Source organism: Procambarus clarkii, chromosome 2 (assembly GCF_040958095.1).
Source record: "Procambarus clarkii isolate CNS0578487 chromosome 2, FALCON_Pclarkii_2.0, whole genome shotgun sequence".
NCBI lineage: Eukaryota > Metazoa > Arthropoda > Malacostraca > Decapoda > Cambaridae > Procambarus > Procambarus clarkii.
In genome coordinates this window covers 49,590,177-49,608,213 of record NC_091151.1, presented here as the reverse complement: position 1 = coordinate 49,608,213, position 18,037 = coordinate 49,590,177, and the positions used below count along the sequence as shown (strand labels likewise).

General features: G+C 44.4%; 1 protein-coding gene across 2 annotated transcripts in view; it reads right to left on the bottom strand.

Annotated features, from left to right (window-relative positions):
* Positions 1 to 18,037, bottom strand: part of LOC123749708 (uncharacterized) — a 201,199-nt gene that overhangs the window by 182,324 nt on the left and 838 nt on the right. Inside the window, exon 1 of one of the 2 annotated variants that reach the window (XM_069325767.1) lies at positions 8,357 to 9,330. The exons of the other annotated variant lie outside the window; for it this stretch is intronic. Coding sequence (XP_069181868.1) covers positions 8,357 to 8,392 — 36 coding nt within the window. The 5' untranslated portion in view covers positions 8,393 to 9,330. Of the gene's footprint in view, positions 1 to 8,356; positions 9,331 to 18,037 lie in introns of those variants that run through there. 2 annotated transcript variants of the gene reach the window in all.

Genomic DNA, 18,037 nt, shown 5'->3' with positions numbered 1-18,037 from the left:
GTCTGGCGGGTGTAGGGCCGGCACCAGGGTGTAGGGCAGGCACCGGGGGTGTAGGGCAGGCACCGGGGTGTAGGGCAGGCACCAGGGGTGTAGGGCAGGCACCGGGGTGTAGGGCAGGCACCGGGGTGTAGGGCAGGCACCGGGGTGTAGGGCAGGCACCAGGGTGTAGGGCAGGCACCAGGGTGTAGGGCAGGCACCAGGGTGTAGGGCAGGCACCAGGCAGTAGGTCTTCTGCTTGAGCAAGGCAGGGAGGGAGAGAGAGAGAGAGAGAGAGAGAGAGAGAGAGAGAGAGAGAGAGAGAGAGAGAGAGAGAGAGAAGACGAGGGGGGGGGAGGAGGCGGTTGCATAGATATGCATATGGAAATTAAATATATTGTGCAAACTTCCGGTGTCGTACCTCTTAGATCCTGCTAGATACCGTCATATCTTGAGATGATTTCGGGGCTTAGCGTCCCCGCGGCCCGGTCCTCGACCAGGCCTCCTTTTTGTTACACACCCCCCAGGAAGCAGCCCGTAGCAGCTGTCTAACTCCCAGGTACCTATTTACTGCTAGGCAACAGGGGCATCAGGGTGAAAGAAATATTTTACCCATTTGTCTCCGCCTCCACCGGGAGGGCGAACCCGGAACCTCAGGACTACGAATCCGAAGCGCTGTCCACCCAGCTGTCAGGCGCCCACTTACGCATAGCAGCTCTCATGGGTAACTCTGCACAATAGTAAGACCATGTGATAAGCTTGCTGACCAAACCACACACTAGAAAGTGAAGGGATGACGACGTTTCGGTCCGTCCTGGACCATTCTCAAGTCAACTGGAGAATGGTCCAGGACGGACCGAAACGTCGTCGTCCCTTCACGTTCTAGTGTGTGGTCTGGTCAACATACTTTAGCCACGTTATTGTGACTCCTCGCCTGCATGTGTTAAGCTTTGTCAAGGGAAAAGTTACCCGTGTTGAGACTACTATACCCGAGACCGCCGAGCCCTGGTTAAACGCGGCGCTCTCTTTTGGAGTGAATTGATTTTCCTCGACAAGCGATGAACCCATCCCTGCCCTTGTGTGGCAGTGCACAATAGAAAGTTGTTTTCACATATCCACACATTAAAACATTGATTGTAACCATGATATATATGTGCTTCAGCCTACAGTTTAGACCTACTGTCTTATGTATGACCCTCTGTCCTGCGTGACAGTGAATACTACCATTAACCTCAATTTAATAAGACTATCAAAATCCTCAGATTAGGCAAAATTGTAATTAATTTTGTCAATAAAGATGTTAATAATAATAAGAGGGGTAGAAATAGCCTAAGCTATCCCTTTGAGATGTATTTTTTCTTGTCTCAATAAGCATACTTGAACTTGAACTACCTGTAGCTGCCACATCTCTATAGGCTTCAGTGTGTACAAATTTTCCCAGCGAGACCTTTGCAAGGTTCCTCCTCATTGTAGTACTTCCAGGAGAGACAGGCAGAGCGCAAGCAGCATTATTCTCTTGCGGGTGTTCCCTGTATGTGGGTGGACTTTGTAAACCAGGCCGGGTCTGACGTACGTTACCCACCACTACGTGTTTAGGTCGTATTGATACTCGCTGTTGTATAACAATACTGTTGTTTAATAAACAAAACTGATCCCGACCTCACTGCTGAAGAATGTCTCTACAGTGCCTGATGCTTGAAGCAAGCCCTTGTAGTACAGAAACGGTAATGGCCACTATACTTATTGCAAGACTTGCCATCTGGCACACACCAGCATAAAGAGGCATAAGGCTTCATACCAAAGATCGTCCAGTGCTCTGATATCACCAGTCACGAGTCTGATATCACCAGCCACAAGTCTGATATCACCAGCCACAAGTCTGATATCACCAGCCACGAGTCTGATATCACCAGCCACAAGTCTGATATCACCAGCCACAAGTCTGATATCACCAGTCACGAGTCTGATATCACCAGCCACAAGTCTGATATCACCAGCCACAAGTCTGATATCACCAGCCACGAGTCTGATATCACCAGCCACGAGTCTGATATCACCAGCCACAAGTCTGATATCACCAGCCACAAGTCTGATATCACCAGCCACGAGTCTGATATCACCAGCCACAAGTCTGATATCACCAGCCACGAGTCTGATATCACCAGCCACAAGTCTGATATCACCAGCCACGAGTCTGATATCATCAGCAGGCCAGGTCGTGAATAGCATATTCTTCAGTCCAGGTTCACATTCTTTATTTGTGTGCGTCGGGTGAAGACAATCACCATAGGCGTTATAACTTTTAATTTAAATTATCAATAATAACATATTTGCAACTGCTGGATACGTGGAACATTTTGCAACTGCAGTTGTTAGGAATTCGCAACTGCGGGTTGCAGCCTATGGTGAGATATATATATTATATATATATATATATATATATATATATATATATATATATATATATATATATATATATATATATATATATATATATATATATATATATGCTTCTACCCAAGATTCCTTGTCTAATCTTCAAGTGTACTTCCATCCCTAAAATTACAATGAACCATAATAAACTCTCGGTACATATATTGAAATACTCACCATCTGGTGTATATAAACCCCAAACCAAGTACGTATGTGTATATATATACACACTAGTATACACACAGATGCCTCAGGGTGAATGGCAAGAAGCTGGACGCGTCATCCCGTCCTCAGCCGGTGACAGAAAACGGGATACAACTAAGGTATACTGGTCCGTACATTGATGTACTGGTCCGTACATCAATGTACGGACCAGTCGCTGGAACACGTACAGTATTGTGTACTCGCGATAAATAATGTGTATTTCACTGAAAAGTGTCTCCATTGTACTATAATCTGCCTCCACGTCTCCGTGATCTGCCTCCACTTATATTAAATGCGACTCAGCCCCACTGAAAGAGTCAACGCTCCACAATCCATAACCACTGACCAAAAATACCCGTTCTAGCTACAGAAGAAGTACGTTTTTGTCTGAAATACACTGCTATACCCACGAGAAAATGAAGACAACATAGCTAGACCGCAGCTGACCCCCAACCAACCGTCATAACTAACCCATTGAAAAACTAACTCCCTCTTTTGTGGTCAAAAACAGATAGACTGAACGAGCGAATCGTAGGGTGGAGATGTGGCAAAATATGAGGGAAATAATAAAAAGGAATAAGGGGGAAATAGAAAAATAAGAAGTGGCAGAAAATAGTGAGTGAGTGAGTGAGAGAGAGAGAGAGAGAGAGAGAGAGAGAGAGAGAGAGAGAGAGAGAGAGAGAGAGAGAGAGAGAGAGAGAGCAGTTGGTGTGATATCTCTCTCTTTAAAGATGCCACGGCTTTGTCAACGGTCCCCTGGGAGGGTTCAATTTGCGGGCGAATTCCGTTTCCGTCAGAAAATAAATATATTTATATGGCCGCTGGTAATGGGAAGACATAGGGAATCGAGACGCCGAGGGTTGACGAGGCTCTCAAGGAGTCGAATTGGTCTCCAGAGAACACCCACACCTTCTCTGGCTCTAGCACTCCGGAGAACACAACAGTTTACCCTAACCAGAAACATACAAACCCAAACAAACCACCCAATCTATAGAGGCTGATGGGTAGAAAACGTCGATTTTTACAACGCTTTAAATTTTCACTAGTACGTCGCATTTTTAGCGGATTAGTTCATTCCGTGAAAAAAAACGCATTGTGTTAGGCGAGAGAGCCCAGATGTCTCTATAGCAGGAGTGACACATGCGAAGCTCAACCATCTCCCAGAGGTTTGTAAAGCCTCATCTTCAGTCCACACATCCTACAGATTGATGAAGATTAAGCCACCCAAAAGGTGGCACGGGCATGAATAGCCCGTAAGTGGTGGCCCTTTTGAGCCATTACCAATATCAAGAGCTGACACTGGAGACCTGTGGAGGTGCGACTGCACCCTGCGTGACGGGAGATGTCTCCCCCGTGCATCCTACACATTGTACCTACATTATACACACTGTTAGTGGTAGTGGAAAAGGGTTACACAAGTACACATACCAGCCTCGCCAACGTTCCTAAAAGCTGAGGTTAAGTTCAAGTATGTTTATTGAGACAAGAAATAAATACATCTCAAAGGGATAGAGTACCTTAGGCTATTTCTACCCCCCCCCCCCCTCCCTGAGGTAAGGTAATGATCAGGAGAAAGCACTCAGCTCTTACCACTAACGACTTAGTGCCTCGTAAATAACCTCGTAAAAGCTGAGCAAGTTACAACAATGATGAGTTATTTAAATAATTAGCATATACAGCGACAGTCTACTGAGAGCCTATACCAGATTAACACCACACGAATAACATTAACTGAACAAATTACTACGGGCTCACCATAGCCCGTGCTGCCAGGAACTTTTTGTGCCAGGTAGCGAATCTTAAACAACAACTGAACAAAATTAATAATAATTATTATTTTTTATGCAAACGAGAGAGTTAAGCTATGTAGGACGAATATATATGTGTATGTGACGGTATATATGAAGGCCTATGTATTTATATATGATGCCCTTTAGGATATATGTGAACACATGTATTGATGTACACAGGTATTTATGCTCGTACGAGCATGCATGGTTTTTTAATATGACGCATGCGCGTATGGACATGACGCATGGAAGTGAAAATCCGACGCATGGGTGGGAATATGCGACGCATGGATGAGAATATGCGACGCATGGATGAGAATATGCGACGCATGGATGAGAATATTCGACGCATGGGTGCGTGAATGTTAAGAGCAGCCTATAAGTGCTGGGAACAGCCAGAAAAGGAATTGAAGATGTTTCTTTTGCTTCACGTAATAGAGAGAAGCGTTACAAAGATAGTAGGCTACATGATGTCATCCAAAAGCAGGTCGTAGTCGTAATCCGGATGACTAGCAGCCCATGCACTATCTTTCCCACCTTATAAACATAAGAAATAGATCACACATACAAATATGGAATAAATCACATCCTTAAGCATAATATGCTTAATCAGTTACTGGTTGTAGAGAGAAAAGTCTGATGAAATGTCATGCTGGCAAACTGCATGGCAACCCAAGTTAGGTTAGGTTAGGCTGTACAACAGGCAAGGAGGACAGGGCTCTAGGGAAGGCGTGCAGGATAGGCTGCACCACACGTGGGCAAGCAGGCTACAAAAGACACAAGTCCGCTGCTGGTCAGGTCGGCAGGCTGCAGGCAGGCTGCAGGACAAACAGGTCGGGGATCCAACTACCTGACAGCCCATCAAGAGATGACACAAGCTCTTTTACCACACTTAATTGGATGTTGATGCAGACGCCAGACCTCCCACCACAGTGGTGGTCCTCCCCTTCTATTTCCCAAGCTCTCTCCCACTCTCCCCCCCTCTCTCCCTCTCTCTCTTTCTCTCTCTCTCTCTCTCTCTCTCTCTCTCTCTCTCTCTCTCTCTCTCTCTCTCTCTCTCTCTCTCTCTCTCTCTCTCTCTCTCTCCCTCTATAAACCTTAAACAAATATTTCAAAAGATGCCTATCTATCTCCACTGTTAATGGTATAAAATTGTACAAAAAATATAGCATATCACGCTCCTACCAGAAGACCTCGAGATTGTAATTCATCTGGAGAAAGAAAGCTTTAACAACTTCCAACAAAAGATGGCACACAAGCCTCCATTTGCAAGTGGGATTAGAGCGGGTAACGTTATGGAGTTAGGATTTACCACCCGCAACACCGCCTTGGATTTACCGATTGGTTTATTTGCATAAATGCTCACGAAAAAGTTATGTTTCAGTTATTTTTGCAAATGAACTCATTGTAATTATTCTTAATGTGAATTTTATGGAATATAAATCATAAATTTTGAAGTGTGAGGTAACTTACATTGACGAAAATTGGATAGCCTAGCACAAAATAAGAAACATTTATCTTGCCTAGTATAATATGTATACCGAAGATGTTATACGAACACAGATACAACAGCAACACGAATATAAAGACGAAATTTTAGAAACACTGTATAATGTCATCAGTTCTTCATCATCATTCGATTCCGGGATTAACAGGGGATCAAATTGTGAACACAGCCTACTGTAGCGGGGCTCAAACATCGACCCGATATAGACTGTCAACACGCCATCTCTTATTACCAGTAATTCCATAATAATGCAGAGTGTCCAGCTGGGGTCCAGTAACCCTGCTAACTAGTTGTTTTATTCTATGATGCAGACCTGTTTCGCCTTTATATACATCATACATTTCTTGTATTTCTTTATAATTACCTTATCTTCATATGTTTGGACGAATAAAGTGGCCTGAATGAGACAGCTAATGATCTTAAGTCAAAAGACCATTCGCCAATAATTTGTCATGGATGTCTGTGGTCATGGATATCTGTGGACACCCAGCCCGTCCATTCGAGTTTTGACATCACAAAAACGATGTATATTACATTGCCAGACGTAAGCAACAGTACGAGGACACCTCAAATACTTCTTGAACATATCCTCAATATGCAATTTAGCTCAACAGGGTCAGCACCTCGCTGGTTCCCCGCACTTCACACCCATACAACCCTCACACACTGCTAAATTACCTTCGTATGATATTTGTTAAGACTTTCCGGTCTCTGTTTAGTGTCAAGTTGACAAGCGGACCCTTTGGAGACATGACCACAGAGTCCGCTTGATCAGGGTGGTCCTGGTGATGACGGTATCCATCAGGGTGATGACGGTATGGTGATGACGGTATCCATCAGGGTGGTCCTGGTGATGACGGTATCCATCAGGGTGGTCCTGGTGATGACGGTATCCATCAGGGTGGTCCTGGTGATGACGGTATCCATCAGGGTGGTCCTGGTGATGACTATATCCATCAGGGTGGTCCTGGTGATGACGGTATCCATCAGGGTGGTCCTGGTGATGACGGTATCCATCAGGATGGTCCTGGTGATGACAGTATCCATCAGGATGGTCCTGGTGATGATGGTATCCATCAGGGTGGTCCTGGTGATGACGGTATCCATCAGGGTGGTCCTGGTGATGATGGTATCCATCAGGGTGGTCCTGGTGATGACGGTATCCATCAGGATGGTCCTGGTGATGATGGTATCCATCAGGGTGGTCCTGGTGATGACGGTATCCATCAGGATGGTCCTGGTGATGACGGTATCCATCAGGATGGTCCTGGTGATGATGGTATCCATCAGGATGGTCCTGGTGATGATGGTATCCATCAGGATGGTCCTGGTGATGATGGTATCCATCAGGGTGGTCCTGGTGATGACGGTATCCATCAGGATGGTCCTGGTGATGACGGTATCCATCAGGATGGTCCTGGTGATGACGGTATCCATCAGGGTGGTCCTGGTGATGATGGTATCCATCAGGGTGGTCCTGGTGATGACGGTATCCATCAGGATGGTCCTGGTGATGACGGTATCCATCAGGATGGTCCTGGTGATGACGGTATCCATCAGGATGGTCCTGGTGATGACGGTATCCATCAGGATGGTCCTGGTGATGATGGTATCCATCAGGATGGTCCTGGTGATGATTATATCCATCAGGATGGTCCTGGTGATGATTATATCCATCAGGGTGGTCCTGGTGATGACGGTATCCATCAGGATGGTCCTGGTGATGACGGTATCCATCAGGGTGGTCCTGGTGATGACGGTATCCATCAGAGGATGGTCCTGGTGATGACGGTATCCATCAGGATGGTCCTGGTGATGACGGTATCCATCAGGGTGGTCCTGGTGATGACGGTATCCATCAGGGTGGTCCTGGTGATGAAGCTATTGACCAGGGTAGTCATTGTGAGGAAAATATTGACCAGGATATTCAAGACAGAAATAACAAAGTGATAGAACGCGATTAAAAGGAAAATATCCCATGTTCAAACATTACTAAAAAATAATCTCTTGAAACACCAAAAAATTAAACTGAAGACAAATGCTAATTTCCGTAGGGCGGACTTCGGAAATTTCCAGACGGCTGAGAGGTTAATGTTTTTGACTGAAAAGACGGGAGGTGGGACATTAATTTGTACCTTTGGTAGTGGTTACCTTTACCAATTACCTTTGGTAATTGGTACCTTTGCCTCGACTGTAATCTCTCGAGTATTATTACTCTTGGTAAGCCTATACTCCTGCCATGTCTCCCCTCGCTCGCAACACCGTCAAAATATGCAAGATGCAATGAACAGATCTGTGCGAGTGCATTGTGGTAACAAAGAAAGCTTCGTTCAGGAATGATCAATCTTGACGAGGGCCAAGAGCTAGTGAGCAGGTGAAGGATAATGTGGATATGAGGATTTGGAGGGGTAGGGGGGTGTGTTGCAGAGGGCGCTGGAATACTCACCATATTCTGGCGGAGTTTTTGCAGCAGTTTATCCATGGCGAATGTTCGATAGTCCGCCTGGCTTGTGTTCGATGTAGCTGTACCCGGTTATATGACTGCTTCACACTGCTAGTGATTCATTTAACACCAAGAAGATATGTGCACAAGTTATGTTACCTTCCATTTGGTCGGTATGTGGTACAGTGTAGTTGCAACAATAACAAACGCTTTAAAGGCACAGTGGCAACAACCGGCGACTAGAGTGATCAATAGCACACAAAGTCACCTTTTTCCCTCACGTTGAGCACAAATATTCCAGCGGTGAGCGTTAGTGGAGGCGGGTGCCGGCAGCTTAACGTGGCCTGGTGAGCCAGAGTTGCGCGGCGACATAGTCCTTCACACTCAACAGCGTCTGACGGCGCTTTATATCACAGTGCCATGTTTACCTCAGGAACAGTGCCAAGCGTGATAGACAGTTAGAGAAGAGCCCGTGAGAGGTGAGCGAAGCACGGGCGCCGCATCCCCTACAGCTGGCGGTGGTGAACATGGCAGAACACACAGTAGCGGACCATAGGCAGCAGCGTGTCCGCTGCACTATAGTTAAGACACCTGCCCACGACTGTCAGCTGATGGAAATGCCGGGAGCCGAGCGTGACAACCGCGACACCACGCCCACGCCACTATCACGACGCCCTCCATGCCCCCAGGCCCGTAACTGCCGCCATTGTAGCACCACTCGAGGGCCCAGACCAAGAACTCACGCACATGGCTACGTTTCACTTCCCTGCACCCTAGACTGCCCGTCCTCCCCCTCTGCAAGTTGAAGGTCGACCTGCGCACTCGCACGCCACTCAAGTCATCTCATTTTCAACACTTTTCTCCATTCTGGAATTTCTTAAAAACTATTTTTACAACTGATGGATATCCAGGGAGAAGAGAAAGAGAGAGAGGAGAGGCAGGAGTAGATGGTGGGGAGATAGTGGAATGTGGACACTCCCTCCACACACGGCAGAATCAATAGGTTACAGGGAAGGCGCTACACCGGGGCTGGGGCCCAGGCACCCACCACCACCACCACCACCACTCTTCTTACTCCACACACACAACCACGAGCCTCACTCCACACACACAACCACACTCCACACACACACACACACACACACACACACACACACACACACACACACACACACACACACACACAACCACGAGCCTCACTCCACACACACACACACACACACACACACACACACACACACACACACACACACACACACAACCACCAGCCTCACTCCACACACACACAACCACGAAGTCTCACTCCACACATACACAACCACGAAGTCTCACTCCACACACGCACACAACCACGAAGTCTCACTCCACACACACACAACCACCAACCTCACTCCACACATACACAACCACGAAGTCTCACTCCACACATACACAACCACGAAGTCTCACTCCACACACACACAACCACGAAGTCTCACTCCACACACACACACAACCACGAAGTCTCACTCCACACACACACACAACCACGAAGTCTCACTCCACACACACACACAACCACGAAGTCTCACTCCACACACACACACAACCACGAAGTCTCACTCCACACACACACAACCACCAACCTCACTCCACACATACACAACCACGAAGTCTCACTCCACACACACACAACCACGAAGTCTCACTCCACACACACACACAACCACGAAGTCTCACTCCACACACACACACAACCACGAAGTCTCACTCCACACACACACACAACCACGAAGTCTCACTCCACACACACACACAACCACGAAGTCTCACTCCACACACACACACAACCACGAAGTCTCACTCCACACACACAACCACGAAGTCTCACTCCACACATACACAACCACGAAGTCTCACTCCACACACACAACCACGAAGTCTCACTCCACACACACAACCACGAAGTCTCACTCCACACATACACAACCACGAAGTCTCACTCCACACACACAACCACGAAGTCTCACTCCACACATACACCACCACGAGTCTCACTCCACACACACACACACACACAAACAAAAGAGCTCTCCCTCCACACACACACACACACACACACACACACACACACACAGTTTCAACTGTAGATATGATAGCGCCCAATAGGCTCAAAAACCTGTCCACCAGTTGATTGACAGTCGAAAGGCAAGACCAAAGAGCCGAAATTCACCCCCCCCCTCCCCCACAGGCACAATTAGGCAAGTATACACACTATTTGAACCAGTACTGTTCCCGATTTACAAAACTGACCTTTCAAACGTAGTTTGGGGACATGCCCAAGTTGGCAGACAAAGCTACGTTGAGGAAATGGGGTAAGGACCGAAAAGGATTACAGGAGGACCTAGATAGGCTGCAGAAATTTTCCAACAAATGGCTTCTGGAATTTAATTCCCAAAATTGTGGCAATAATGAGGTCAAGAAGAGGGAAGAGACTAGCACAACAAAACTGTTTAAGGAGTGGATGCAACACCACCTTTAAACACCGGAGGCACATATTAACATCTGCTTGAGAACCAAGATAAAGATGGCTTTCAATAGCCTGACCCAGTAAATCTTCAGGGGGTTCACGGCGTATGTTAGTCCAGTCCAAGAGAATGCTGCAGCTTGAGCACGTAGCCAGGGAAGCCTGCAAAATTCGCAATCCGCCCCCATGTTGTCAAGAGAGAGAGCACTTGTGGCGAGCGTTGCTATACATCAAATCCCGCAGTCTTCACAGAGGATCTACAGAACCCTAGGGGGAGCCGAATCAGTTCACAAACCATCAAAGACCGCCAGGGAAGGACATCAGATCTGCAGCAGGAAGCCGAAACAGTCAAATGATACTGATGGTGGTCTATAATAATCCAAGATAATTCATCAAGAATATTCGTATCATCACTAGAACTGTCGTACCAACTGTTTGGAACCGTTACGCCTACGAACAGCAGTAGGCTCCGAGAGAGATGGGGATGGATGTAAGCGCATGTGCTTTAAAGAATTGTGGGATCATCTATGATCATCACAATTGTGCGAATAGATAACTATTAAAAACTTTTGGGCGATTGGTGACGGTACCTGCTCCACCAATCTTCATCTACATCGACAACTTTCTGTCAGACGACTGTTTAGAGAGGAAATTAGTCTCGGTAACTTTCACATTTCCCGAGTCAGCGACAACACACATTTCCTGCAATTCACGTAACTTTAAGGGGAAGAACGGAACCCACAATCTCCTCCGTGTTAAGATACCAATATTAAAAGTGATATCATATTTCATAAAAACTTGACGAGTGTTGGTTATACTGTTAACAAAGCCTGTCCTGTCCTTAAGTTACTATATACTAAAAGGGACTTAAATATGGAAGTCTGAATTTGGATATTCACAAACAAGTTGCAATTTTGTGATGGTTCAGAGCCAGGATTCGTCAAACAGTTAACCATCTACTCACAAACCTGTACATCTTTTCTCAATGTTTGGCGGTTTTGTTGACATATACTAAATAGCTTGTGAGCTCCGAACACTCTGAGGCTGTTTATAAGAATAACTGTTGATTGAGAAGTTTTGATGCTCGTAAACTGTATAATAGATGTAAACAAAACCGACAAACATTGAGAAAAGGTGCACAGGTATGCGAGTATATGAGTATTTTTTTTTTTTGTATTAACACTTGTGCATTTGTACAGCTGCCCTAGACTATATGAAGGGGAATACAGCGTGTCAAAAAATGCTAAAAATTCCTGTCACACAGGATGGTTAGTCATACAGAGGCATGTGATAAGTAGTCTACACTGGCAGACTTTGAGTGCATTATGAGGATAATGCACCATCACCATAATTAACATCAACACAAGAGTGAATAAGGCAGCAGTGGTAATACAAGTCCCCATCTCGCAGGATGGTTAGTCATACAGGGCCAAATGTTCAGTAGTCTGCACTGGCAAAGTTTGGGTGCACTATGAGAATATCCTCAAGACTACGAGAATGAATAAAGTAACTGCAAAGCTCCAGGTACCTCATGCCAACGGGTCTGAAATGTCTGATAACTGGGCATTCAGTTATGTAATGTGGGAGATCATATCCCAGTTCCTGCTCACAGAGTTTGCACCTGGAGTGCTCAGGACTGGGAGATCTGTCACCTGTAGCTACATGCCACAGGTAACGGTAACCCAACCTGATACTGGCAACCACACAGTCTAGTGGACGTTTTGTGCTGCCCAAAAATATGGGTTTCAGATCTGAACAAATAGCTTTTTATGCTGGTGCTTTCAGGTCGCTGGGAGTCAGTAATTTCTCTATCAGACCCGAGTGTTTGGAACAATATAGTTTTGACAACAGAGATAGGGGATACCTAGGTCTAATTAAACTTCATCTTTGTTGCACGCTAATTTGGCTGCAATGTCTGACTCATTATGATGGACTGGTTATATTTATGTGTGATGGTATTCATACAAAGGAGATTTGAAACCCTTTACTCTGTGCAGCAATTAGATCACTTATAATTGTTTTTTTGTAGTATGAGGTTCTTGCTGTCGATCTTCCAGGAGAAGTTTTCGATTGCTGGAAGAGCAGACTTTGAATCACAAAAAATTATTCCTATGGTTTTTAATGTTCTGGTAGCTGAGGAATCGTGGCCCAGGGTCGAAACGTCGTTTTTTCCCTTATTTCTGTGTGTGTGATTTGGATTATTCGTTTATGTACAAACAATTCAATAATGTTCTTAATTCTGGATTCCCGTTGATACATTGAGAACAAAAAGACTCTAAAGTTATTATGTTCGAAGCTTCAGTTATTTCGTTATTCTGAAAATGCGTCACACTCGAATTTTAAATACAAATAATTGGCAACTGAATCAAAACACCTAGCCTAACCCAGGCCAATGTTCTAAACAATAAAGTGTATTGTTTTATAATTATACAGACAAATATTACAAAATATGCCTTTGAGGGACAGCCTGACTGACGAGAGTGGCATGAGAACGGATTATAATAACAATGGTATAACTCATTATACATTGTTCTTGACAGCTTTCATGTTTTAATGTTTCGTATTCAGGCTCATGGTTTATATTATAAAATTCTTAATCGTTTCCTACGACAGAAAATCATATGCATTATGTATTTTTATAAATTATCTCAAAAATATAAACACTAAAGACTGTAGCAATTCGGTGCTCAACTCTTTTCATAAAATAAAGTTTGTAACGTGATTCCTGGTGCTTCACATGACCGCACGGGCGCCTGTGATCCTTGGGGTATTATAAAGTCAATTTAATTTATTAAATGCGTCTCGCACTGTTTGGTATTCATAGCTTTTCGTTTATATTTAGATGCCTCTAAAAACGAGTCTAGCGGCCTTGTGCGAATCATAACCTTTGGAATCAGTTTCATAATTATATTATTTCCTTGATTTAGGGACTCATATTAACATTATACTGAGGCGAAGTATCTTCGTTCAGAGCCAATGTTGTATAATGACTAGTATTTAAGAGTATATCATTAGAGCGTTCCAGGTTATATTTAAAATATTTAACACCTTAAAGGCTATTCCCAAATTACTGAATCACTCGGGCTCTTAATAACTATACGATTATATTTGCTGGTTTGAGCGTTATTCCTGTCCCTGAACTGTGCAGGGAGGGAGGGGTTATCTTGAGGTTATCTTGAGATGATTTCAGGGCTTTTTTTTAGTGTCCCCGCGGCCCGGTCCTCGACCAGGCCTCCACCCCCAGGAAGCAGCCCGTGACAGCTGGCTAACACCCAGGTACCTATTTTACTGCTAGGTAACAGGGGCATAGAGTGAAAGAAACTCTGCCCATTGTTTCTCGCCGGCGCCCGGGATCGAATCCGGGACCACAGGATCACAAGTCCCAGTGTGCTGTCCGCTCGGCCGACCGGCTCCGGGGAAGAAAAAAATATCACATTGTACCTATTAAAAGACTCCCGTCGGACTGGATTTAGCAGGAAGATGTACAAGGTTTCTTGCCCAAAGTTGGTCTTTTATCAGGCGTTCCGTCGTTCTCAAGAACATCTTGCAGAGTGCTATTTGGCACAGCCAGCGTGGGACCTGCACGTGTGGCTGAGAATGATAAAATAGGAAGGGTTCGCAATAAGCTTCAGTGAATATCCTTAAAGAAAGTCGACTTTCAATTATGGAAGAACACCCTTACGGGAGTAAAGGTTCAGGGCAACGGTGAAGAATAAGGGAATGGACCTAAAAAGGTTAGGTAGTGTTTTTCAAATAGAAGACTTTAGTGATAAACACTACAACTTAGTTGAATGAATGAAATACGGGGTCAAGGCGTAGTTATGGAAGATTAAGCACATTCACCAATATAAAATTAGAAGTAATTAGATTTTAAAGATAATACGAGATAGAGAATGATTATAGAACCATGCCTTGTAAGATACCTAATCTAATTTTCAATATTGTGAAAATGATTCAGTGGTTTGCTTACTTACTCAAAACCGACCAACATTTTTGGGGGAAAAGGCCATGATGAAAACAGAAGGACAATCAACGAAATTAAGAGAGACGTTATAGGAACCTTTACCTAGGAAGAGAATTCAGATCATTGTTGATACTTCCCATATGGGAATGAAAGTTCACCAGCCGCCAGCTGAAGGTACAAAACAACACTTTACGCATTCAGAAAACTACATCCTCAAGGTCCTTCAAATCAAAGATATCAAGAAACAACGCTGAAATAAGATAAAGACGAGCAAATTAATTAATCTAAGCGCTAATACAATAGTCACTGCTGATAGCCTCAGAAGTGAAAGATGGTCGTCGAGAGAAAAACTGTTATAAGGATCCGTCTAGGAAAAAGTACCCTTGTAAGCTCGATATGGAGACGAGAGTTGAGCAGAGATCTTCCAGAGTCTTGTGCATGAAAGACATCTCAAACACCTCTTGAAAGCCTATGCTCCGTCTAGAAATATAACATTTTTATAACCAAATTGAAACTTAAACACTGTTCCAGACAGAAAGGCACTTCCGTCATATACAGACTCTGATTTAACATCAAAATAAACAAGTTACATCTGCTTTATCAATTCCTTCATCTTTCATAGTCAAAGAGAGTCCCAGCTGCGTCTGGGACCAAGAGGTGTGTTCGTCCTATCAAGGGGTATTGTGCTTGCTGCTATGTTCACTCACAGGATGAGCGATGTTGTTCAATAAATTCGGCCCGAAAAGGAAGGGAACTATCAGGGAGAAAGCGCCAAGCCATTACGACTATATAGCACTTGGAAGGGGTCAGGATAAGGATTTGGGATGGGAAGGGGGGGGGGTGAAGGGTCAGAGTGAAAGTTTTTAAAATAACTAAGTGGTTTTTAAGATAACTAATCATAGGCTATCAACGGCGGTATTCCTAGTCTTACGACAGACATACCTCGCAATATAAACAATATTATACAAAAATAATTCCCTTTTTATATAAAGTAAAACAAAAGATCTATTTTTCTATACAACTACAAGACCCCTACATTGTTTAATAGTGCGTACAGCCACTTTCAAGTTAATGCACTGAGGATTTCAAGCTATCGCACGAAGCTAAAAAAAAAATACGAATGAATAGTACTAATCAAAACTGAAAACTTTCCATACAAGCCATACTTTTTGCTCAAACAAATTTTCAGTTTCAAATCAGTAGAACGAGGACTCTTCAGAATACCGAGAGGAAATATCCTAAACAGACAATTAACGACAAAACTGTAAGGTAACCTTACCGGGAATACCCCAATATGTAGCAGCACAGAGGACCACCTGAGAGGTGGGGACAGCTGCGAGGGGCGCCACCTATAAGGGAAATCACTTACGAGGGGAAACACCTGCGAAGGAAAGCACCTACGAGGTGAAGTACCTAAAAATCGGTCGGGTGTGCGCTGGAGGCGGTGCCTAGATATATAAATGTTGGGGGCATTCCTGAGAGCGAAGAAGCGCGTAGGAGGGGTGAGAGGGGGGTTGGTGAGGGGAGAGTTAGGAGGGGTTGGTGAGGGGAGAGCGAGGGGGAGAATGAAAGTGGGCGGGGGATTATGGGGGGGACGAGAAATCCATTGATCGTGTCGGACGACTAAAGGGGTGGATTATTACGGTATTATCTGCGGATCGTCGCCCTTGCTACACCAATCCCTCTTTCCGTCCAAATACACAACAAATACACACACACACACAAATACACACACACACACACACAAATACATACACAAAAGAAAATATATATAAACACACAATATGATATAGGGACGAGAGATTAAAAAAAAAAAGAAAGGCAAAGTGACCTTAAAATTACATACATAAGGATTTGGTGATGTAATTAATACGCTGTTGAACACATTACACAGAGCAATTACATTAGCGTGATATATCAAAGAACAAATACAGTTGACAAGAGGGCGTCTGGGAACACCCAGTACATAGGTTCGAACCCTCATCACGGCTCCTGTGGATTTGTTCTAGGCTATAGAGCAATCCCATATAATTCGCCATGCAACATAAGAATATAGTAACTCCAGTTGTTTGGGAGAGGGAGTCGAGAGTAGAAATAGCCTAAGCTACTCTATCCTTCTGAGATGTATTTGATTCTCAATAAAGTTACTTGAACTTGAGACGGGAAAGCCTATGTACATACTGTATATATTTTAGGCGTGCATAGTTACGAGGCTATTACCTAGCCTCGTAACCTTACATTTGTCAGCATTAAACTATATCTGCCAGTCTTTCGTCCATTTCACACGGCAATTTAGATCGTCTTGAAGGCGACATTGGTGCCCAACCACCTGGAGACACATTGTAGGCCTATCCCATTGTTACCAAGTGAAAAAGGCATAATTAACAACGGGAAAATATTGAAGGCACATCTCACCCTCCCCGGGATTCAACCTTCAACGGCTGTAACTTTGTTTACCCATTTACTGCTAGGTGATCAATGGCATTTGGTGAAAGGGAACGTGCCCAATCATTTCTGCCCCGTCCGGTAATTGAACCTGGGATCCCTGATTGTGAGTCAATACTGAAACCAACTGCAAGACTGTTGATCCATACAATACAGCTGATCTTTATATTCACCCAAACTAATTTATATATATGTTTAATCTATGCTTCAAACAATCAAGTGATCCTACATCTCTTCCACAAGTCAGCAATTCGATTCATTATATTCACAAGTTTTTTCCTAAATCCAAACTTAATATTTATATATTGTTTCGTGATCTATTATTTTGTGTAGATATATTTAATTCTTTATTATTATCGCCCCTTATGCTCTTTCATCCAACTGTGCACTGCAGGTATATCTCTTTGTCTTTCTAAGGAATGTAAATTAGCTTTCTCAGTCTCTGCATATGGGTGTCCAACCACTTGGGCTGGACGGCAGAGCGACGGTCTCGCTTCCTGCAGGTCAGAGTTCAATCTCCGACCGTCCAAGTGATTGGGCACCATTCCTTTCTCCCGCCCCATCCCAAATCCTTATCCTGACCCCTTCCAAGTGCTATGGTCTTAATGGCTTGGCGCTTTTCCCTTGATAATTCCCTCTCTTCATATGGAAGGCTTCTGATTCATGGGATTAACTTCGTCATCTTTCGCTGAATGTGTTCAGGTGTATTTATGACCATTTTACAGTGCGAAGACCTGAACTACATAAAGTGTAGCGTAGTAGCCTATCA